Here is a 25,028-nt window from a genome sequence, read left to right as displayed (position 1 = left end):
AGTAGCATCCTACTCTCAGGTACCATCCACCACAGTTTGACTTTCTTAGCATCCTCTTACACAACAATGCTCAGATCAACACACATAACAGTTCCACTTATTTCCCTGCCTCCAGGTACCTCCGCATAGTCTCATCAAACAGTCAGCATTCACTCTCACCTTATTGACTCCTGTGTTGTATGTCAGATCTGCCAGCGTAGTGTATATGTTGGTTTCTACTGGAAACGTCTGGGAAACCTTGGGTAGGTTCACTTCATCAATCCTTTTTGCTGATATTAGCCTCAAACACAATTGTCCCCATGTAATTTAGTACAGTCACTATAATTCTATGACTTTCTAAGTGCCCTATTAGCAATTCTTTAATTAATCCCATCAGAACACGAACTAAAATAACAGGATCCCTGCTTGCTTCCATAAAATTGTCCTATGAAACACTCAGATGCACTTCATCAGCTACAAGCTACATTTGCCGATCAGATTTATCCAGTTGATATAAAGATTTAATTCCCCCCAAGACAAATGAAGTTGTTGAAGCTAGTGATAGAAGTATGTTAGTTGTCACTTAAAGCCCACAAAATCGAATACAGGGCAATCCCCATATCTACGGAATCATTTTCCGTGGTTTCAGTTACCCGTGGTTTCCCATTGCCCAAACATATAAAATGGAACATTTCAGAACCAGGGAACAGGAGGCAACTGGGAAGGTACATTTCCCATTTATAGAACAACCTCAGTTATTCAAAAATCAATGATCCAAATTTCCGATTACTTGAACAAGATCTCAATGTCCCGTAAAACCGTTATATCAAAGAGGCAACTGAATTTGAACTACCTGTGCTGAAGAAAATGTGAAAACACTGGCAAAAACAAAGAAATACAAGCACCCCAAGCAACAGTGACTGGATAATTTTTACGTAAGGGTTACACAGCCCTTTGCAAAATTAAGTGCTTTTTTCCTATCAATTTACCAGGCTATTCATGAAAACAAAAAATGACAGAGAAAGTAAGCACATGTGCTTCTGTTTATCTATCGTAACAGAGTTCAGCGGAAACTGCCAAATGCTCTTGTGATTGTAGAAGCTGTTCAGGACCTTGTTTAATGCTGGGATTATCCAAACAAAATACCCCCCCCCCCCCACCCCGTCTCGTTTGGATAATCAAGATGGTTCTGTAAATGCATGGGTTCGCTCCTATGAGCGGTTCGGTTTTCTGCTGTAGGTCCTGGAATGTATTCCCTGGGGTGTGGGGGACTACGGTACATTCATTGTGGTCACTAGACATGAGAATTCAACCTCTAGTTGCCAATGTTTGCATTACAATAACAAGAATGTAAGAGAATTGCTATCCATGTGACTTTGTATATGACAATATACTGGAATGAAGGCTAAGGTGCTGACTACTCTGTTTTATATAATTTTGGGAAGATTTCTCTGTCACACAGGGCAGAATTTTTGGGTAGGGATAGAAGTCAGTAGGAAGGCCAGTGTGCATATAAAATGATGCCACCAGTATGTTTCCTGTCACCATCCTGCTCTGAGGTAATTTTTCAGAGGCAGGAAGTGTTGGTGAAAGGCTAGTCGATTGAATGCAGGCTCCTAGCTCCTTGAAAGTGGACTCTCAGGTAGATAGGATAGTGAAGAAAGCGTTTGCTTCATTGGTCAGAGCACTGAGTACAAGAGTTGGGAGGTCATGTTGTGGCTGTACAAGACCTTGGTTAGGCCACGTTTGGAATATTGTGTGTAATTCTGGTCTCCCTCCTATTGGAAGGATGTTGTGAAACTTGAAAGGATTCAGAAAAGACTTAAAAGGATGTTGCTAGGGTTGGAGGATTTGAGCTATAAGGAGAGGCTGAATAAGTTGGAGAGGCGGAGGCAGAGGGGTGATCTTATGGAGGTCTAAAAAATCATGAGGGGCATGAATAGGGTAAATAGACAAGGTCTTTTCCCTGGGGTGGGGGAGTCCAGAACTACAGAGCATAGGTTTAGGGTGAGAGCGGAAAAATTTAAAACTGACCTAAGGGGCAACGTTTTCACCCAGAGGGTGGTGCGTGTATAGAATGAGCTGCTAGAGGAAGTGGTTTGCAGCTGGTACAATTATAACATTTAAAAGGCAGATGGATGTGTATATAAACAGAAAGGGTTTAGAGGGATATGGGGCAGGTGCTGGCAAGTGGGACTAGATTAGGTGAGGATATCCGGTCAGCATGGACAGTTGGAGAGAAGGGCCTGTTTCCGTGCTGTACTCCTTGACTGAGTGGAAGGGGGTGTTAATGTGCTTGGCCACCAAGCAGTGGGGTTGTTTAGTAGGTGTGACCCACAGGTGTTCTCTGAAATATTCTGCAAGTTGGTGTTCTGACTCCTCAATGTAGAGGAGACCACATCGGGAGCAATGGACACAGTACATGACGTGTGTGGAAGTACAGGTAAATCTCTGTCAGATGTGGAAGGATCCTTTGAGGCCTTGGACACAGGTAAGGTGGGAGGTATGGGCACAGGTTTTGCACTTCTTGCGGGTGTGGAGAGTGGTTTGATGGGTAATGGGGACATAAAAGGGAGTCACAGATGGAATGGTCTCTCCGGAACACAGATAGAGGTGGGGAGGGAAATATATCCCTGGTGATGGAGGTATGTTTATTGGTGGCAGAAAAGGTGGAGAATGATGCGATGTATCCGGAGATTGGTGGGGTGGAATGTAAGGACCAGGAGGGTTCTGGCCTTGTTGCGATTGGAGAGGTGGCGCTCAGGGCAAAGGTGCGGGAAGTGGAGGAGATGCGCTGGGCGGCATTGTCAACCATGCAGGAGGGGAAATTGCGGTCTTTGAAGGAGAAGGCCACCTGGGATGTTCTATGGTGGAATTGGTCCTCCTGGGAGCAGACGCATCAGAGGTGGAGGAATTGGAAATAAGGGATAGCATTTCTATAGGAGGAGGTGTAGTCCAGGTAGCTGTGGGAGTTGGTGGGTTTGTAGTAGATGTCAGTGTTGAGTCGGTCGCCAGAAATGGAGATGGAGAGGTCCAGGAAGGGGAGGGAGGTGTCCAAGATGGTCCAAGTGAACTTGAGGTTAGGATGGAAGGTGTTGGTGAAGTTGGTGAACTGTTCAACCTCCTCATGGGAGCGCGAGGTGGCACCGATACAATCATCGATGTAGCAGAAGAAAAGGTGGGGAATGGTGCCGGTATTTCATCGAGTGTGTGGTGCTAGAAAACCACAGCAGATCAAGCAGCATCTGAAGAGCAGGAGAATTAATGTTTTGGGCAAAAGCCCTTCATCTTCATCTGTCAATTTTTCATCCACTCCTTTAACTTGTCTTTATCCCTCTGTAGAATCTATGTCATCCTCACCAATTGCCTTCCCACATATTTTCCTGTCATCTACAAACATGGTTATAGTATATTCACTTTCCTCATCTATATACATATATCCTCCAGTACTGATCCCTGTGGAATAGCACGAGTTAAGATTGCATCCTGAAAATGCCCCCTCATCCCAATTCACTCTCTTCTATTAGTTAGCCAATGCTATCCATGCTAATATACTATCTTCAATACCATGGATTCTTAACTTATTAAGCAGCCTAACATATGATACATTATCAAACATTTTCCAAAAGTGGAAATATATTACATCCAGTGCTTCTCTTTTAAGCTATCCAGATTGTCACTTCCTCAAAGAATTCTAGCACATTTGTCAGACATGATGTCCCCTTCATGAAGCCATGCTGACTCTGCATTTCTAAATATTGTGATATTACATCCTTTGTACCAGACTACCATTTTCTCAATAACAGAAGTTAAGCTAACTGGCCTACAGTTAGTAGTTTTTTTTGTAACTTTCCCTTTTCAAATAAAGGTGTTGAATTGGCAGTTTTCCAATCCTCTGGGTCTTGTACAGAAACTAAGGATTCCTGCAAGATTATTATCAGTGCCTCCTTTATATCTGTAGCTACTTTGATTAACACCCAAGGATACATCCATCAGGTCCAGAAGATTTATTGGTCTTTAGCTCCATTAGTTTTCCTAGCACTTTTCTAGTGGGTATTTATTTCCTCGCCTCCTTTTGTCCCTTATACACTTAGCAATTTTGGGATACTTTAGGATGCTATACTCCATTGCCATTTCCTATTTTCCCATTATTATTGCTCCAGCATTGTTCCCAAAAGGGCAAGTCATACAACAGCAGGTTATAGTCCAACAGGTTTATTTGAAATCACAAGCTTTCACAGCATTGCTCCTTCATTAGGTGAAGTCACCTGATGAAGGAACAGTGCTCTGAAAGCATGTGATTTCAAATAAACCTGGTGTCGTGTGACTTCTGACTTTGTCCACCTCAGTCTAACACTGGCATCCCCACATCGTTCTCAAAGGGGCCTACCTGCACGTCGGCTTCTCTCTTCCTTTTTACGTTTAAATAAACTTATGTTGTCAAGTTTGATATTGCTTTAGTTCCCAGCTTTTATCTCCATGTAGTCATGTCCCTGTAATGGCTGTAAGATCATATCCATCTTCTATATTAGTGTTGTTAATTCATTAATTTTGTTCCAAATACCACATGTATTCAAATGAGGAGTCATTAATTTTGCCTTTTTACCATTATTTTGCCCGTTTGATCCTATTCATTGCTGCTTTTCTATGCTTATATACTCTGTCCCTTCCCGTCCCACTCTGGGTATCATTATTCAGGTAGCTATGCTGTAATTCTGCCATACCCTCTTGCTTTGTAAGCCTACATTTCCTCTCTCTCCCTATATTTTCTCTCCTATCAATGTCATTGGTGCCAATGTGGATAAGGACTTCAGGATCTCTCCCCTTCCTTTCTATATTCTTCTTCAGCCTCAAAGAGGTATCCTTTATTCCGGTACTAGGCAGATAACACAATGTTCGGGACTGCTGCTCATGGCTGCTGAGAATAGTATCTATCCCCCTAAATATATTGTCCCTTACCACAACTACAGTCCTATTTCCTTTCCTCACTTGATGGTTCCCTGTACTAAGATGCCTTAGTTGGTTTACTCATCCTCCCTTCAGTGCCCATTCTCATCTGCAAGAACCTCGTAACTCCTGGAAAATTGTAGAGGCTGGGTGCTTCCACCTTGGGGCACGTATGTAGAAGAGCATTCTGCTGCTTTTCCTGTGTTCCTGAATTTCCCACTGGCCTTCCAACTTTGAAAGCTGATTGTGTTCATAACTGGATGGCAATCCCACCCGTGGTCGTTAACTGATCAATTCAGGTAAATCAGAGTTGGGATATTGTCCCCTGATATAATATAAACTTCTGAACCTGGTGGCTGGGAAACCTTTCTACCCCTCAAAGATACCATTAAAATTATAACTGCAATACCTGAGAGCTATAATCACTTTGTGAGATTGGTAAGAGATTATTGAAGGAACATGCCACATGGATGGATACAAGCTGTATCTCAGAGCTAACTGAGTTAGCTGCATGAAAATTAAATAGAAATCTCCCAGGCAAACCCTTTTCCGGTCGATACATTAACAACAGGTTGCAAACTCATTACTGCAACAGCAGATGAACGACATAAAACTTGACAGTAGCTGATTCAATGAATTGAAATGACTCTCAGCAGCAGAAAAGCTTGAAGGACCACATGCAAGCTCACCAATAACTCCATTAAAGTGAACACGACAGTTGTTACAGCAGATTGAAGTTGTTCACTAGCTTCGCCTGGAACTAGAAAAAATTCTAACCATAGTGATACAAGGACCAAAAAATTGAACCATTTTACTTTAGTATGATCTGACCTGGGTTTATTAGATTGCTTGACATGTCCAAACTTGAAAATGGTATCAGGATTTTAAAAAAGCAATAAAGCAGCTGATTTCAATATCATCCGATTTGAACAGAATACTTTTGAAAAGGCTTTTGTGGTGCAGTGGTAGTGTCTCTGAGCCTGGAGTCCAGGTTCAAGTCTCACCTGACCTGCACGTGTATCATAACATATCCAATTAAGTTGACTAAAATAACTAAAATACCTTGGACTCAATTCATTGGCTGCTTGATTTGTTCAACTTTCACAAGATCCCCAAAATATGGCATCGTAATCATTTTAAAACATGGTTAAGTGCTTAAAATTCCCCAAATATTCAGATTAACTTCTCATTTGCTTCAAATCATTTGAACACCTCATTGAAATAGCTGCTCTGTCCATTTCTGAAAGCAGCCTGTTGAAGAACATGCAGGTTTCCTCCCTGAAACAAATACATTAACCAACTAATTAAACTGTCCCAGCATACAGAACATTGCCGAATAACTGGAATTGTCATTGATGTGAGAGGTGCTCATCATACTTATTCACTGAATTCCTGTGGAGAAGGCCTTTGATAAGATGAAAGATGCTCATCTCTTGAGCTCAGATGAACTTTATTAATGAATTGCCATTCATTTATGGAGGTACGCAGTAAAAATGCCACTGAAATAGATAAAGTAGTGGAGGGAATTTCAACTACCTGAATATTAGCTATGATAAATTCAGTGTAAAAGGTACAGAAGGCACTGAAATCTGCAAATAACTTAAGAGCCAACAACATTGCAAGCTCAAAATGAGATAGGACCATTTCGAACTTAGATTTCAGGAGTGAAGCTTAGCAGGTGGAAAGGGTATCAGTGGGAGAACAACTTAGTCATAATCCTAATGCGTCTAGATTTCAAATAGTTTTGGAGAAGGATAAAGAAGGTCCAACAGCGACATTTCAAATTTAGGAGAAAGTTAATTTTATGAAGCTGAGTTGTGGTTTAGAAAAATAGATTGGAAGCAGCTATTTGAAGGTAAATCAACATCAAGGAGAAGCTGAAGAGGGTTAAGAGCAAACTGCTCCCAGCCATACTGGATGTCAGAAAGTACAGAGAGTTGGTAAAAAACAAAAAAGTAAACTTTGTTAGATATCAAAAAAGCAGAAAGCCTAGAAGAATATGAAAAGTTCAAATATGAAATTAAAAACAATATCAGGAATGGACTGATTATCCATTATGCCAAAATGGCCCCAGGCATGTGTAATTATGGTTTATGACATCAGCTGGGCATGACAGGCCAAAGGAAGCATTTGTGCATGTGCAAAGGTCATCACCACCTCCTGCACCGTGCTGTCCAGCCCTCTCTTACATTCATACAGCACAGACCCTTTGGTCCATTCCGTCCACACCAACCAGGTTTCCCAAACTAAACTAGTCCCATTTGCCTGCATTTGGCCCATATCCCTCTAAATCTTTCCTATTCATGTAGCTGTCCGAATGCTTTAGAAATGATGTAACTGTAGCCTCCCAGCCCTCTCCAGCTGCTGCACTGCCCAAGGAGGAGACCTTCCTCGAGCCAGAAGGCTGAGTCTAGGAGCCAGGCTACACAGTTACACCTGTTACTCCACATCCCATCCCTCAATCTGTTGCTCCTGTTTGCCACCTCCTCAGCCAGGGTCCTGATGGCGCATGGGAGGCCATTAAAAAATGCTGAAGCTCAGGCCTTCACTACTGCAGCCTTCTTCCAAGGCCTCATTATCTGAGCCCCTTTAATCATACTAAGTACGAGATATGATTTAGGCCACTGAGTCCTGGATCTCACAGCGTTTCTGACAGGCTTTTAGCAGTGCCATTTTTGGAGACTCGCTGCGTTTCTGTCATTTCAAAATGACATGGGGTGCCTTTTCACACAGTATTTGCATCAAATTAGGAAAGTAGAGAAGATAGAAAAATACTGGCAAGCAATTAAGGAAACTCAGAAACTTTATAAATATAAGAACAACAAGAAGATAACTGAAGAAAGAAAACAGCTAATTAGAGCAAAAAGGCAATTGTGCGTGTGTGTGGAGGTAGAAGACATCACTCTAGGTATAAAATGCTCGAGAGACCATAGCTAGAGATCCGTATAAAATTTGGGTCACTGCATTTAGGAATGATGTAATCACATTATGTTGGGCACAAAGGATTTAGTGAGGAATTAAGAATTAGACATGAGGGAAAATTGGATTAGTTTTAGAACAGAGGGGGAAAAAGAGGAGATTCAATTGAGGTATAGAAAATTATGACCTAGGTACTGTGTAAACAGAGGACTAATTTCCATTAACAGAGGGGTCAATAACTACAGGAGCAGACAAATTACCTGTCACTGGTAAGACTACCATCTTAATGTCTGCCTCCTGACTAGTTGTGTGCTTTCTTCTGCTTGTTAAGAAAGAGGAGAGGTGAATGTTTAGTTTATAGGAAAAGAAGAGAATGGCAGAAGTTGTGGAAGGTGATTGTGAGGCATGAATGAGTGAGTGTGCACATTGGCTGTTCAGATGGAGTCATGGGATACTGAGAGAGAGGGAGAGTGGGGCAGAGGGAGAGAGGGGCAGAGGAGGAGAGGAGGAGAGGGGTGTGCAGGTGATAGCTTGGAAAGTCGGAATAACAGGCTTGACATCTGAAAGTGTTATATTACTCAACTAGCGTGTCTTTCTGAGGTTGGTGCACTGTTTCTAGATTGGAGGAATCATTCTGTTGCTGACTTGTTGGTCATGTCCAATCCTGCTTGCCTGGTTGGAGTTTCAGTGTGCATTGTTTGATATTGATGTGTTTTAAAATCCACTAATCATAGTTCAGTATTGATGAGTAAAGATACTCTTTTTTTTTAAGCTTTTTGTCTTACACTCACCAGAACATTCACCTGAATACCAAAGTAAAGGGGAAACACTACCTTGTAAAATCATTCTGTTCCAATAGATGTATCCTACTCGATTCCCACAGAGAAACACCAGGTTGGATAAAATGAGCAGAGTTGTGGCAACACTCGCTAAAGCAGCATGAGCCCGACGCTGCATTCTGACTGACAAGGACTGTTCCTGGAAATGAAGAAAAGGAGATATAATGCATAGGGTAATAATCAGTGACTTTTAAAAAAACATTTAATGCTTATTTTCTTCCTTTGCTTCCCCCAAATCACTTATGTATTTTGTATAAACTGTACACTTAAAATATTTGGCTGACACTGTTTCATAACCAACTTCCAGGGGATAGCATTCTCAATGGATCCCTAAAATCTTCCCTTTCTTGTTTCAGTTTGATCCTGTGACCAAAGGCCTGTTGGATCAAAATGAACAACTTTGCATGAAGAAGAGGGAATCCAAACCTTGGTATTCCAGCACTGCTCTAGCAAACCACGTCATTAGCAGGATATAAAAACTGAAATTGCTGGAGACACTCAGCTGGTCTGGCAGCATCCATGGAGAGTAAGCAGACTTAATATTTCGAGTCCCAGTGACCCTTTTTCAGAACTGAAGACCGGGGGATGTGTGTGAAGGTGGAGAGTGAAAGGATAGGCAGAGAAAGACAAAGACAGCGAGACAGACAAAGGGATGGATAATAGTATACCCCAGAGAAAGAAACTCTGATAGTAGGGATCATTAGTAGGTGAAAATGGGTTGGCCATGCTTAAAGCAGCCACGTGATGACAAGGCCTGGATGGTGGTGGTGATGGGTTCAGGGTGATGTTAAAGGTTAAGGACATGAAGAAGGTGCTTACGTTCTAATTATTTTTTAACATTATATTGAGCCTAAAGGCTGCAAGGTCTCCAAGCAAAAAATGAGATGCTGTTCTTTCAGCTAGCACTGAGCCTCACTGGAGGATTGTAGCAAGGCCAAGTCCAGGGAACATGGTGAAGTGTTGAAGTAACATGCAACTGGGAGATCAGGGTCATTTTTATAGACTGACTATAGGTGTTCCACAAAGCTGTTGGCCACTCCATTTCATTTCTCTAGTGTCATGGGGACCATATTGAGAGCAGCAAGTACAGTAAACAAGACTGATTGAAGTGCAGGCAAATCGCTGTTTCACCTATAAGTTATGTCTGGGGCCTTGAATAGTGAGGAAGGAGGGGTGAAATAAATGGGCAGGTCTTACACCTCCTGGAATTGCATGGGAAGATGCCACGGGATGTGGGGAGGTGTTGGGAGTGCAGGAGGAGTGGACCAGGGCATCCCCTAGTGGGAACAATCCTTGTGAAATGCTGACAAGGGAGGGAAAGAGGCTAGGTGTCTAGTGGTGGCATTTTATTGGAGGTAGTGGAAATGGTGACTAATAATCCTTGGACATGGTTATTGGTGAGGTGAAAAGTTAAGGACCAGGGGACGTTATTTGTGTTTTGGAAGAGGAGAGAAGAGGAGAGGGCAGAAGTGTGGGAAAGAGTTGAACACAGCTAAGGGCCCTGTCAACACGGTGGCAGGGAATCCTCACTTGAGGAAAAAGTGGACAATTCTGCGGCCCCACCCCATGGAAGTTGGCATCCTCAGAACAGATGTGACAGAGATGGAAAAACTGGGAAAATGTAATGGAGGATATGAGGATGCATTGTCCAGGTAAACGTTGAGGAAGAAAAGCAGGAGTCAGAGTTGAACCAAATTAGGTGACAGCAGGGTGAACATTTCCAAAGAGGGCTCATCTGCACTCACCATTACTCTCCCCTCCCACAATACCCCACAACATCTACATCTAAAAGATCATAAGTCACCACTTCCATCACCTCCAATGGATGCCTCCCCCCTCCATTGTCATCAGTTATGGAGAAGGATTAACTCTGCTTTCTCTCCAAAGATGCTGCCAGACCTGCTGAGGTTCTCAAGTAATTTATGTTTCTCTTTCAGATTTCTAGCATCCACAATTCTTAGTTTCATTTCACTAGTACTATATTTGTATTCAATCAATGCTCTCCAGCTTTTTTTTCCGTTCTGGTCAACAACCAAATGAATAGTTATCTGAAGGACTTAATTACGATAACTAGTCAAAACAAAGGAATATTTCAGATTTCATCAAATTTAAATTTGCAATTGTGGTTTGCAATTCTGTATAACCGATTATGTTGTACTTATCTACATAGAACATATGGTGTCCTTGGAAGTTTCAGCTGGGCAATGCACCCATTCTTGGTGGTAGTGCATGATGTTATATACCAAATCAGCAAGCTGCTTGTTGGATCAACATTTTTGTAATTTATTTTTTCATGGGATGTGCACTTCGCTGGCAAGGCCATCATGGATTGTCCTAAATACCCTTGACAAGGTGGTGGTGACCTACCTTCTTGAACTGCAACTGTCCATCTGGTACAGCTGCATTGCTGTTAGGAAGTGAGATCCAGAAATTCGAACCTATGTCAGTGAAGTAACAATAACATAGTTCCAAGCGAGGATGGTGTGTGGCTTGGAGGGAAACACCACCACCTGCAAGCTCACATGTATCCACTACCATTGTCCTTTTAGATTGTAGAGATGATGGGGTTTGCAAAATGCTGATGAAAAAATCTGGCTGAAGAGGATTGTTGATAGTATATATTGCTGCCACTGTGTGTCAGTGGCAGAAGAAATGCCAAACAAGTGGCTGCTTTTTCCTAGATGGTGTCAAGCTTCTTAAGTGTTGTTGTAGCTGCACTAATTCAGGCAGTGGCAATTATTCCATTACAATTCTGACTTGAGCCTTGTAGATGGTGGACAGGATTTGAAAAGATGGAATTATTTTCTGCAGAACTGGATCTGCTTTTGTTGCCACAATGTGACTGGTCCAGTTTCTGTTTAATGGTAATCCCCAGGGTGTTGATGATGAAGCATTCAGTGATGGCAATGCCAATGGATTTCAAGGGAAGATGGTTAGATTCTCTTTTGTTGGACATGGTCATCTTCCAGCACTTGTACATTATGAATGTTACTTGCCATTTGCTGGGCTAACTGATATGAGGCACTATCCTTAAGATTTCTCAGTGTTTCTTTTTAAAATCTACTTGCTCAGAATTTTATGATACACCCCTGGAGCAGGTGGGTCTTCTGACCCAGATATAGAAATGCTACCACTGAACTGCAAGAACCCTCAGTAGGGATTTAGGCGAGTAGCACAACTATTCTCCACCCATAGCATTTCCAAACTTAAATCCACTGCCATATCTTTAAATTACAGAATGATGAATATGTAATAAACCAACTAAGGATACAAAATGCTTAGTCATCTAATTCTGCACACATCTCAGACTATATTTTTAATTATTTCACCTTTGAATGATACATTTTTGTTTTATTCTCTTCAACTTAATTGTCACATCCATTGTCCTCTCTAGCAATTCCACATGCATTCTGAATGAGTATTTCCTATTCAATCATTATTTACCCTTTTAAAGCCAACATCTTCCTTATCCAGCTCAGCTCTCTCATTTTTGTTCTTTTTACTAAATGATTTTACACTTGTGGTCCTTTACACTTATTTGCATGTGAAACTTTCTTTTAAAATGTACCTACCTATGTTTTACAATTAAGAAACAATTTGTATAAATTTGTGAGCAATGCGTAAGAACATAAGATTTAGAAGCAGTACCAGGCCATTTAGCCCTTCAAATCTCTTCCACCATTCAACAGGAGCAAGGCTGATGTTGTTGGGCCTCAATTCCACTTGTCTATCCGCCCCACGTAACTCTCTCAAAAGTCTTAAATCTCAACCCCGAATAAATTCAATAGAAGCCTCTGCCATTTTCTGGGTAAAAGAATTCTACAGACCAAAAACCATCAGAGAAAAGAATTCTTATCTAGGCCTCAAAAGGAAGACCTCTTCACCTTAAACTGTGAAACCATGTACAGCAGATTCATGATAAAAATGCACTTTGCACCATTTAATGTCAACACTGTTTGTTCCAGGTCATTCTGAATGCTGTCTCAGGTAATGCACAAATATTTTCAAAATAGAGATAAATAGCTAAAATAAGGGTTTAGGGCACTAATGTCCTTCAATCCTGCATTATTTATAGAGAACAGTACATGGCTAATACTATTTTAGTGAATATTTTGCATTATTTGAGCAGAAGCTGATACAAACCAAAACGATTTGATGTACTTGCTGAAAGGGCTTTTGTGTCCCTATCTCTGGGTTTGAAGGCCCAGGTTCACAGATATATGGAAAAACATTGCAAATAGGTGCAACAGTAGGCCATTCAGCACTTCAAGTCTGCACCACCATTCAATACGATCATAGCTGATCGTGCAATTTCTGTACTCCATTCCTGCTTTCTCTCCATACCTCTTGATCACTTTCACCACAAGTTCCGTCTTGAATATATCTAATGAACTGGTCCCAACAGCTTTCTGTGGGAGAGAAGTCCACAGGTTCACAGCTGTGGGTGAAGACATTCTTCCTTATTTCAGTCCTGAATGACTTACCCCTCGCTATGAAGGCCAGCATGCAATTAACTTTCCTCACTTGCTGCTGCACTTGCATGCTAACCTTCAATGACCATTCCACCATGACACCCAGATCTCGTTGCACCTTACCTTTTCCTAAACTGCCACTATTCAGATAACAATCTGTCTTCCTGCTTTTGTGACCAAAGTGGATAACCTCACATTTATTCACGTTACTTTTGCCAAGTATTTGCTCACTTAGCCAGTTTGTTCAAGTCACGCGACAGCCTCTTAGCAATCTCCTCACAGCACACACTGCCACCCAGCTTAGTGTCGTCTGCAAATTTGGAGATATTGCATTCAACTCCTTCATCGAAATTGGTAATGTATATCGCGAACAGCTGGGGTCCCAGCAATGATCCCTGTAGTATCCCACTCGTCACTGCTTGCCACTCTGAAAAGGACCCATTTATTCCAACTCTCTGCTTCCTATCTGCTAACCAGTTTTCTATCCATATCAATACATTAACTCCGATACGATTAGCTTTAATTTTTCTTACTAATGTTAAGAGATTAGTAAGGAAAATTAAAGCTCATGGTATCAAACGGAAATGATGGATAGAGAACTGGTCGGCAGACAGGAAGCAGAGAGTTGAAAAAACTGGTCCTTTTCAATGTGGCAGGGAGTGACAAGTGACTTAATCCCACCTGCTGCAGAGATGTATCATAACATGTCTGGACAGATTATATGTATTATGGGTTGAATCATACCAGAAATGAGAAAATTGTCATTTTTGTCAAGATTCATGGGAGTTCCTCTCCTCGAGGCCCAAAGAGTTTCCTCATGCTACCAACCAAACTTCTCTTCTTTCACTAGGTGCCACATCCCTAATGCACCCCTCTTGTCTGATGCTAGCCTGTTACTCTGGTGCCATCTTCTCTCTACTACCTCACATTCACTCTATCACTGCTCCTGCACTCATCACCCACTAAGAGTTATGTTCCTACTCACACACTATGGCACCCAACCAACTCTGCCTTCAACTGTACTTGCTCTAACGACTGTGCAAGCCACTTTCATCTCTTAATCCCTCCTTTGTCTAATTCCAGGGGAAACTACCAAGAACCAAGATGGATGTTGGGGTGCCCAATATTTGTCTCCTCACCCCTTATAAGTACAAGATCATGAGCATGACCATCCTAAACATCCGACTCACCGTGCCCACATGCCTGGACAATATTGGCGGAAGCCCTTGACTAACTGTACTGGGATCCCTGACTGACAGAAGCTCCTCAGTTAGACCATAAGACATAGGAGCGGAAGTAAGGCCATTCGGCCCATCGAGTCCACTCCGCCATTCAATCATGGCTGATGGGCATTTCAACTCCACTTACCCGCATTCTCCCCGTAGCCCTTAATTCCTTGAATTAAGGAATGCTGCAATCTGACAATAGATCACTCTCCTTCAACCTTGAGACATGGTCATTTGGTTAAAGCATGTGCAATGTGCTTGCCACAAAGGGCTGCTAACAAATGCTATAATGTGGCATTGAAATAAAATGGTGTAATACAGCAAACTATCTATCTCACTGACTGATGACTGCTGATAATCATGGCAAGCTGCTTGGCTTTCTGTCTATGCGGAATAGACAGCAAAGACACATATACTGTGAGCCTTTAAGCTCTGGTTGAGGAAGTAAAGCACAGCAAGACATGGACTCTGTAAGCATCCAGGTATAGGCAAAATAAATGAGCGCTAGGAGTGTGATCGATCAGCCCTGAGATGCTCCTTAGGGCTGTGAGCTGTGTTCCTTTTTCCGAGTGCAAAACGTCCTTGCAGCAGCATTTCAATGAAAACTCCAGGACACTCAAAGGTACAGATTGCAGCATACTGGAATTGAGATACACTATGATGAAGCAATGAGGCTGGTATTGTTGGAAACGAATGTCTTTGGACATGGTGTGTGTGCAGCTGATGTCAATGGAATGAGCCTTAAGATATTAGCGATGAGGTCCAAGATGAAGTCCAGAGGAAGTGAGCTGGAATTGCCAGGTACCCACTTAAGACTTTCATGTCGGGAATTCTCCGCCTCTAGTTTCCATCAAGTGGATGGGAGAATGGGAGTCTGTATATTAATTAGGTGAGATGAGGTAGAAATGAGAGTGATGATGAGCGATAATCCCTTTTGAGAGGCCTCTCACTGCTGACAAGTGAGAATTTTGTCTAAACATGTGGGACTTAGTTTTAAATTGCAACTTTTTGGTCTGGATATCAAGAAGGACTTTGCTTGACATTTTCCCAAATTCCCTGATTTTCCCAAATTTCTCACCATAGCCCACAATGTTCTGGGTCTACAAATACTGCATGATCATTTTGCAATTTACAATTTATTTCTGTTATATAAGTAGAAAAACATCTACAATGATAGGTTCATATAATATAACCTTTCATGTTGTCGCTACATCTGACCAGTGGCTATGTGATGTAGTGGCATATTTTTACTGAGTGCTGATCTGTAAACAGCAGCTAATGAACTTGAAAGATCCTATACAGACAACAAACAAAACTAATGTCATTTACAAAATACCGTGCAAGAACTGTTAACTAATACTACATTGGACAAACAGGCAGAAAACTAGACACCAGGATACATGAACATCAACACAAAACGACATGACCCTCTCTCATTAGTATCCTTACATACAGATAAGGAAGGACACAACTTCGACTGGGTCAACACAGCCATCCTAGAACAAGCCAAACAGAGATACGCACGAGAATTCCTAGAAGCATAGCATTCTAACTGGAACTCTATCAACAAACACATCAAGTTAGACTCTACCTACCACCCCCCGAGAAAAAGGACAGCAAGTGACATCACCACGGGAAATGACATCACCGGAGGCCCACTGAAGATGTTACCTAGTAGGGTGATGAAACATCTGGAAATGAACCTTCCAGTTCAGCGAGCAAACCTACATCCAAAACTTCAGATCCATTTTAGTTCTAGCATTTCACATCAATTTATGGGTGTCCAAGCATTCATAAAATCTATTTCAGTGAGTAAATACTGACATAATCCTGCACAGAGTGTACAAAATTGAAATATAGTATTTTGGGAAAATCCATTTGTTAAGTTCAAAGGGTTAAATTGCTTTTCAGTTTTTGAAAAGCGTAAAATTAACCCTTCCTCTTTTTCATCCTTGCTGTCTTTTGTTACTCAGGCAAATATTAAGAAAGTAACATCTATTTAGTATCATTTAATATTCCAATCACCATGTAGCACACTATTCTCTGATTCAAAAACATTGTCACACAAAAATCATTCATGATTACAAAATAAACATTGATTAAACATGGGTTACGATCTTATTTTTCTATTTAATGTCATGGCATTATTTATAGAACAGCTGCATCTAGTTAGTGTTATTTTAGTGAACAGGTCAATAAAGGCTTTATAAGGAGCATGTGATTGGAATGTTTATTACTGTTCCTTCAACTTTTTTTAGTGCATTACAATTTATTTTGGTCTGCTGCACTTACCTACTTTAAAACATTTTCTCTTCACCCAGAACCAAGTCAGGATATAGTTTCAGGGTGCTGGGCATCCTTTTATGCTTTCTCATCAGGATATTTGACCGCAGGATGGAAAAACATCATCAAATCCTAGCCTTTCCTTATTTCATATATACAGATCAGCATCACTGGATAGTGACTAGCAACACTGTTCAATTTTCCTTTTCCATTTTGAACAGTCTGAGACCTAACTGCAGCTCATAAACACTGCTCAGACACCCTGAGACCAACTAAAGTTCATATATATTGCCTAGGGAATCAGGAACATGAGAACACTAAACTAGCTAAAGTAGCTTGTGATAGGGAACTAAAACTGTTGTCCAAGGATATGGGACTAGTGCAGGAAATTGGGATTTGTGCACTTTTACTGATAGTTATGTCAGTACAGATTCGATGGGCCGAAGGCCCTTTTCTGTGCTGTATGAATCTATGAACATGGCAGTATCATCCCAAACAACCTATTTATCAATTAAGCCATTAAGGAAACCCTCCTGACTAGCATTTTCATGCAGTAAGCAAAATGTAATCCTTTCAGAATTATTTCCTCTGAATGAAGTTCAAGTTTCTGATGAACTAAAAAATAAATATATGGAGCTTTAATTATTCTTTACTGCATTTACAACATTTACAAAAAACACATAGTTACGAGGAAAGACATCTTATTGGCTAAACTAATATATGGAGGCTCCTGCTATAAATTATACTGGAAATTCTTCATTTTGATAGAAGACTAGTATTTATTTTTCCAGTTTACTCAAACACCTGATTCAGTATTATGGAGGACACGTCTAAGCATGCAGCACTGCTGCAAATTTATCTTGATTCCTCAGGAGCAGGGAATACAATGCTCATTTTTTCGAAGGCATTTGTCAGTGACATCAGTGAAAAAATTAATAAAAAATAAAATGAATAAAACTTCAATTAATGTATTCTCTGCAATTTTTAAAAAACCTATTACATTAAGTAATACTATTTCTTAATTAATTGCTAAAGTGATGGTGACAGTCCATTATAAAAATGTTACAGAGGCAGACTATACATTCCACTTATCAAATATCTCAAGATCAAAACAGCATAGCAGACCAGGCCACTCACTTGTGAGACAGTTCTGATTTTTTTTGGGTCACTGTGTAGCATTGTGAAGATGTTTTGAAATGTATTTCTTTAGCTTGCCCAACAGTAATTAATTTATTATTCAAGGAACATAATGGCAACTGAAAACAGACATGAAAGCAGCCTGACAAAGGCAAATCAAAACCTCCAGGTTTGAGGATACTTTGCATTTAGTATTGGTCCTGTTGAATTTGTATTTCACATCAGAATTTCTGAAATTCCCAGAACTACAATAAGTGTCAACTGTTTGATTTAAAAAATGTTGTTATTGCCCTGCAATGTATGGTTTATCCAGACAAATATAAATACATGATAGAACTAGTTTGTATGCAGTTTTATTTGAATTGGTAGTGTATTACTATAGCTGCTTTCAAAAATCTGGCATTTCATTACTTCATGAGACATGTTCAGATAAAAACTGTATTCTATGAAACAGGTTAGTCACTTTATATTGTTTGTGGAAATTCAGACTGCCAAGTAACAAAACAAATTACAAGAATAATGAATAGTTATAGTGGACAATCTGGAAATTGACTGATGAAAGCTTGCATTTTCGGGGTAAATGCTCAAAAAGTACAGTGGATATATTATTCATGAACAGGTAATTACATTTATTTCATTTACTGCATTAAGTACCAAAGAAATCTCAGAAGGACTAACTTTTGTCTCCAGCAATATTGACATAGTTCTATTTTAATTTAATGGTATCCCTCTGCCTGTTCCCACAGCAGGTTAATTTAACACAGGCAATTGCACACTTATAATGTACTGTCATAACTATGTTCCTTTTTCCCACAATAGGAAACAAGTGGATACCTGAATCTCTAATGTAAAATGTAGGGATATAGCACATACATTTTTCTTTCATTTTATTTTTAAAATGAGTGAACTGAATCAATTACATATAGATGATCAAATTATGAATATGTTACATGTAGGTGGATCTCAAGTTGAATCATTTACTGATTGGTATTGTGTTTCACTTATAAAATTTGTATATGTTTTAACAACAAAAAAAAAATGATTAACTATTTTAACTGATGAGTCACTGAGAAGGAATATAGCAAATGCATGCTGATCATTGTGTAATTTATGCCAATTTGGAAAAGTGATAAATGGCAGTTAGAAACTAAACACCCAGTTTGCTATATAAATTACGATATTAAAAAGGGAAAATCATACAATTAAACAAAGAATTTAAGAGCAGTCACCGAGATTCTGGAAAAAAAAGTACCAAATGTTGACAAGGTACTGGAATTTCCCAAGTGAAGCCAAACTATAGGAAAAATATACACAATCAGTGGTAGCCTATGCAGTACATTTTAAAAGGCCAAGTACTTAATCAGTTACATTTTTATCAATGGAAAGAAATTCCAATGAACAATACTGCATATCTGAGTCAATTAGTCAAGTCAATTTCCTGTTTAAATATAGAATACTATAACTTCCACCCTATATATTTGAGGAAATCATTGAAACCTAAATTATTTTTTAAAAATCCTTTTAAAAAGTCTTTACTTGTTTGATCTGAAGATACAGGATTTAGGGTAATAAATATACAATCATTTTATTTATAGATCAATTTATATATTTGTCCTGGATGAACTCAAAAACTCAAAATATTACTTTTTTTTCTCTTCAACTAGGAATTTAATGATAAAGAATTGCTTTGAAAGTAATGAACTAAGGATGTGCCAAACAAACAATACTGTTTTGGTTATTTTCAGTTAATAATGAGAGGAACATGTAGGCTCTAGCTTAGTTAAAAATCACACAGCACCAGGTTATAGTCCAACAGGTTTATTTGGAAGTACGAGCTTTCACAGCACTGCTCCTTCATCTGGTAGCTGTGGAACAGTATCCTGGTGGTGTGTGATTTTTAACTTTGCCCACCCCACTTCAACACCGGCACCTTGACAGCACAACTCTAGCTTAGGATATTTTACAGAACAAAAAGAAAATTACATGCAAATACAAAATCATTATCTGTTTCCCATCATTCTTTAATTTCTATTCACAAGTTATACTAATTAAACCTACTGGGTATACACTTCAGCTAAATTAAATTTTCATTGCATATATAAATTTGAAATTAAAATTTCAAGTGCTCAGCTGAAGACTAAGAAAATCTTCCACTTTCATTTAATGAGCATCAGGCTTGAACAGCAAGGAGCAATAATCATCAGTTTGCAATGTGGCTTACAATTATCTTTTCATAAATTACATTTTATAAACCATTAATATGGAAAAAGATTGATTAATTAGCTATCTTTTTCCATATTGATGTGGACTTGAAGCACCTATGTGGGACTTTCAAAACATTTCACAATTTAATTTATAATTTAAAGATGATAAATTTTATCCAACCTGTTCAGACATGTGGACAGACCTCTGGGACAGGTGGAACTTGAAGCCAAATTGTCGAGCCCAGAGCTTGGGACTCTATCACTGTGACACAAGATGGTAAACGATTCAGAGTCCTTTAAGATGGAATTGAACCAGCAATATAAGGATGTTGGTTTTGTAATCTACTACAATCCTCCACTCTCAGCATTCATTGACAATGAGAAACAAAGTATTGTAAAGGTTTCCAACAGGATATATAAAACTGGCACTTACAATAATCTCCTGAACAGGTGAAATGGAACAGATCATCTTCAGTATGCTTTCTAACATTACTCCAGCCCAATTCAAAGCTGCCCAATTTAGCATGAAGCTATGGCCACCATGCCAGTAGCAGACAAAGCTAAAGGCCACGGCAGAAGAGAACATGATCCGTAGTATGCCATGCCGTGAACCTCCCAAAGGAATATAAATATACCTGCAGAAATAAGAAATCAAAAAATAACAAACACAACATTAGGAGGTTAGATTGAAACATATCTCTTCTATATAATACTGTGGAAGTACATGCATAGGAACAAAACTGAATGAAACCCCACCCTTGCTGATATCTGAAAAACAATTCCACTTTTAATCCTGCCTGCCTTCCGTGAATAGCAAAACTGGGTAATTAATAGATAGTCAGCTGCTAACTGCTATATTCCTGACCCCCTTTGAGCCTTCCACCATTTTTGCCCTTCGATCTTGCGTCGCTAAGTTAAATGAAATTTGGGAGTTAAATGGCCTTGACCCACACTGGACCTCACAACCGCTCCCTCCACCATCACCAACGCCACCATTTTCCCAGCCCTCAGCCAGCGTGTCACAGTCCCATCATAGGTTACTATCAGGCCTACAAAATTAAAGTTCTGCAGTGTGATTTTCACTGCACACATAGATATTCAAAACATTCTAAATAAATGAATGCTCCATAGTGCAATACCCTTTTACATAAATGGAAAAGTACTTAAGTGATTAGGGACTAATTAAGAAGATTTCTTATATGTATCCCAATTAACTCTGAAAATAGATAACTTCACAAATAAACATCCAAATTGCTATTTTTATATAAAGACCACAGATTCTACTGGGAAAAGTTTATATTATGTCAAGGAATTTATCCATTTTTGATTTTGTCAACTTGTGTTTAAAATCAACACAGAAGACTAGATTCAGTCTTGTTAGCAGTTTACACATCTGGAATGGTAGTTTTTGGAATTACAGAATTCCTATGGAATTTTGTCATAGGATAAAGTCACTTAGCAGAGAAACTTGCTCTTTTCTCTGGAAAAGTACAAACACTCACTAGAAATATTGTGATCTCCTGGTTCAGGTTGCAATATTGATATTCCTAAGTTAACAGCATGGCATCTTGCAACCTATTATTTATACAAATGTCTCATACAGACTAACAAATGGCTCCCAGCATGAGGTCAATGAAAAGGTGACCTTACGATAAAGTGATGGTTGGGAGAGTGGTGACACTTTAGCTATTTGCCTTGTGATCATTAGTTAAAGCAATTTAAACAAGTGATTAACATAGGGTAAACAACCAACCCCTAGGAATAGTGTATACTAGTGGGTGTGCCAAGGCAAGAACAGTCCTCATTAGGCTGTGGTCTTCTTCAGATGGAGAAATATCAAGACTGAGAGAGGAATATTGAAGGAATATCTTCCTGATACTTTGCTTATTGAGCAGAATTTGGGTCAAAGTCCTGTAACCTTATTTCCCATGACATTGAGTATGTGCCTACACCAATGGACTGCAGTAGTTCAAGATGATAGCTCACTATCATCTTCTCAAAGGCAACAGAAATGGCAATAAATTCTTGTCCAGACTGTGACAGCCAGATCACATGAATGAATTAAAAAAAAGACAACTGCTTTATCAGTCTACCCTTGATCACTGGCAAAGTAATGGAAGAGCAGCAATTTCTCATTTTTGTTCGGTTTGCGTTCCACCAGGATGCCTCAACTCATTATGGTTAGTTCAAACATGGACAGAACAGCTGAACTCCAGAAGTGAGGTAAGAGTGGCATGTCTGGACACCAAGATCACATTTGACTGAATGCAGCATCAAAGAGCTGAGTCAATGGGAATCAGGAAAGCTCTCCATTAGTTGGAGTCATACCCAATATAAAGAAAGGTGCTAGTGGTTGCTGGCAGTCAATCAGGTTAGTCCCAGGATTTCAGTGTAAGAATCCTTAGCCTAAGCATTTTAGCTGTTTCATCAAATACTTTCCCTCTATTGTAAGGTCAGAGGTGGGGATGTTTGCTGATGATTGCATGATGTTCAGCACCTTTTACAGCTCCTCAAATAGTGAAGCAGATGATGTCTACACACAAGACCTGGAAAATATCCAGCAGGGGGCTGATAAGTGGCAAGTAACATTCATGTCAGGCCATGTTCATTTCCAACAAGAGAGAATCTAACCATTACCACTTGACATTCAATGGCATTTGCATTACTGAATTGCCCACTATCAACATTCTGCAGATTACCGTGACCAAAAAGTGAACTGGATCAGCCCTATAAAATTGTGGCTATAAGATATCAGCAGCTGTGAACTCTGCTTACTCTTCTCTCGACTCCAACCACAAAGCCTGATCATCACCTGCAAAGCACAAGCATGGCGTGTAATGGAATAATCTCCTTTCGTCTAGCGCACCACCAGTAAAACTCGAGAAGTTTAACATTCACCAGGACAAATCAGCCTGTCTGATTGATACCCAGTCCACTACCTTCAACTTGCTGAGGAAGATACAGCTGTGAAAGGGAGTATTAGTGACTACCTGGTCAAACACTTGAGGGGAAACTTCAAATAATGAAAGTAAACAATGTAAAAGTGAGAAACAGAAATCACTCCAGACAGAAGAGAACTTCAAGGTGCGCATTCAGAAAGAGAAGCAGCAGTAAATTACACACTACCACCAAACAAAACACAGAAGATGGTAGAGATCCAGAATAAAAAACAGGAAATATGAAAATATTCAGGAACAGTCATCCAGCAGAAATTTTAATGCTTTTTCCCACTCCACAGGTGCATGTAGATTTATAGTCATACAGATGTACATCACGGAAACAGTCCCTTTAGTCTAACTCATCTATGCGGACCAGATATCCTAAATTAATCTAGTCCCTTTGACAGCACTCGCCCCATTTCCCTCTAAACCCTTCCTATTCATGTACTCATCCAGATGTCTTTTAAATGTTGTAATTGTGCCAGCCTCCACCACTTCCTTTGCAGCTCATTCCATACATACACCACATTTTGCCCCTTAGGTCCCTTTTAAATCTTTCCCCTCTCACCTTAACCCATGCCCTCTATTTCTGGACTCCCTCAACCCAGGGAAATACTTTGTCTATTCACCCTATCTGTGCTCCTTATGATTTTGTAAACCTCTATAAGGTCACCTCTCAGCCTCCTACGCTCCAGCGAAAACAGCCCCAGCCTGTTCAGCCTCTCCCTACAGCTCAAATCCTCCAAACCTGGCAACATCCTTGTAAATCTTCTCTGAACCCTTTCAAGTTTCACAACATCTTTCCTATAGGAGGGAGACCAGAATGACACACAATATTCCAAAAGTGGCCTAACTAACATCCTGGACAACTGCAACATGGCCCCCCAACTCCTGTACTCAATGCACTGACCAATAAAGGAAAGCACACCAAACACCTTCTTCACTTTCCTATCTACCTGTATCTCCACTTTCATGAAACTATGAACTTGCCTCCAAGGTCTCTTTCTTCAGCAACGCTCCCTAGGACTTTACAACTAAGTGCATAAGTCCTGTAAGATTTGCATTTCCAAAATACAGCACCTAACATTTATCTAAGTTAAACTCCATCTGCCACTCCTTGACCCATTGGCCCATCTGATCAAGGTCCCATTGTACTCTGAGGTAACCTTCTTCGCTGTCCACTACACCTCCAATTTTGGTGCCACCTGCAAACTTACCAACTATACCTCCTACACTCACATCCAAATTATTTATATAAATGACGAAAAGTAGTGTATAAAGCACCAAACCTTGTGGTACTCCACTGGTCACAGGCTTCCTGTCTGAAAAGCAATCCTCCATCACCACCCTCTGTCTTCTACCTTCCAGCTAGTTTAGTATCCAAACGGCTTGTTCTCCCTGTATTCCACGTGATCTAACCTTGCTACCGTGAGGAACCTTGTCAAATGCCTTACTAAAGGCCATATAGGTCACCTCCACCATTCTGCCCTCCTCAATCCTCTTCGTTACTTCGTTAAAAACTCAATCAAGTTTGTGAGATATGATTTCCCACGCACAAAGCCATATTAACTATCCATAATCATTCCTTGCCTTTCCAAATACATGTAAATCCTGTACCTCAAGATTCCTTCCAACAACTTGACTACCACCAACGTCAGACTCATGGTCTATAGTTAGTGTTGACATTTTGTGGCACTTTATCTGTTTTTAGTTTTGGTAATCTTATTCAATTAAAATCCATTTGTATTAATGAATAATTTCCAGTGAATGTAGTTTCCAATTCTATGCCTGTTCCCTTCGTACCAAAAAACTCAATGTTACTTCAATACATACTTAGAGCAAACAATTTAATGTAGCAGCAAAATGAGCTTAATTTTAAGCAAGTGTACAATTTCTGTAATTTTTTAAAAGTCAGTCCTCATGCACAGCATCCACACTGGTAGCAAAAAGTCCTTTCCTTTCAGGGCCAATAAGCAGAATTCCATCCCAAACAGGATTGTGGTGCTTTCAGTAACATTGGCTAACTAAATATAGCGGACTAAAAAGCCTTCAATGATATGCTTGATATCAATGTCAATTTTAT

The 25,028-nt window shown here is 40.0% G+C and overlaps 1 protein-coding gene across 7 annotated transcripts in view; it reads right to left on the bottom strand.

Moving 5' to 3' along the window:
- Window positions 1-25,028, bottom strand: part of hhat (hedgehog acyltransferase) — a 238,649-nt gene that overhangs the window by 92,214 nt on the left and 121,407 nt on the right. For all 7 annotated transcript variants that reach the window (XM_043695744.1, XM_043695743.1, XM_043695745.1 and 4 more), the window contains 2 exons: window positions 20,440-20,641; window positions 8,679-8,823 (listed from right to left, as the gene is read on the bottom strand). In XM_043695744.1, the coding sequence (XP_043551679.1) occupies window positions 8,679-8,823; window positions 20,440-20,641 (347 nt within the window). The remainder of the gene's footprint in view (window positions 1-8,678; window positions 8,824-20,439; window positions 20,642-25,028) is intronic.

This window comes from Chiloscyllium plagiosum, chromosome 9 (genome assembly GCF_004010195.1).
Source record: "Chiloscyllium plagiosum isolate BGI_BamShark_2017 chromosome 9, ASM401019v2, whole genome shotgun sequence".
Lineage (NCBI taxonomy): Eukaryota > Metazoa > Chordata > Chondrichthyes > Orectolobiformes > Hemiscylliidae > Chiloscyllium > Chiloscyllium plagiosum.
The sequence above is the reverse complement of the archived record's forward strand: the minus strand, read 5'-3'. Positions and strand labels throughout refer to the sequence as shown.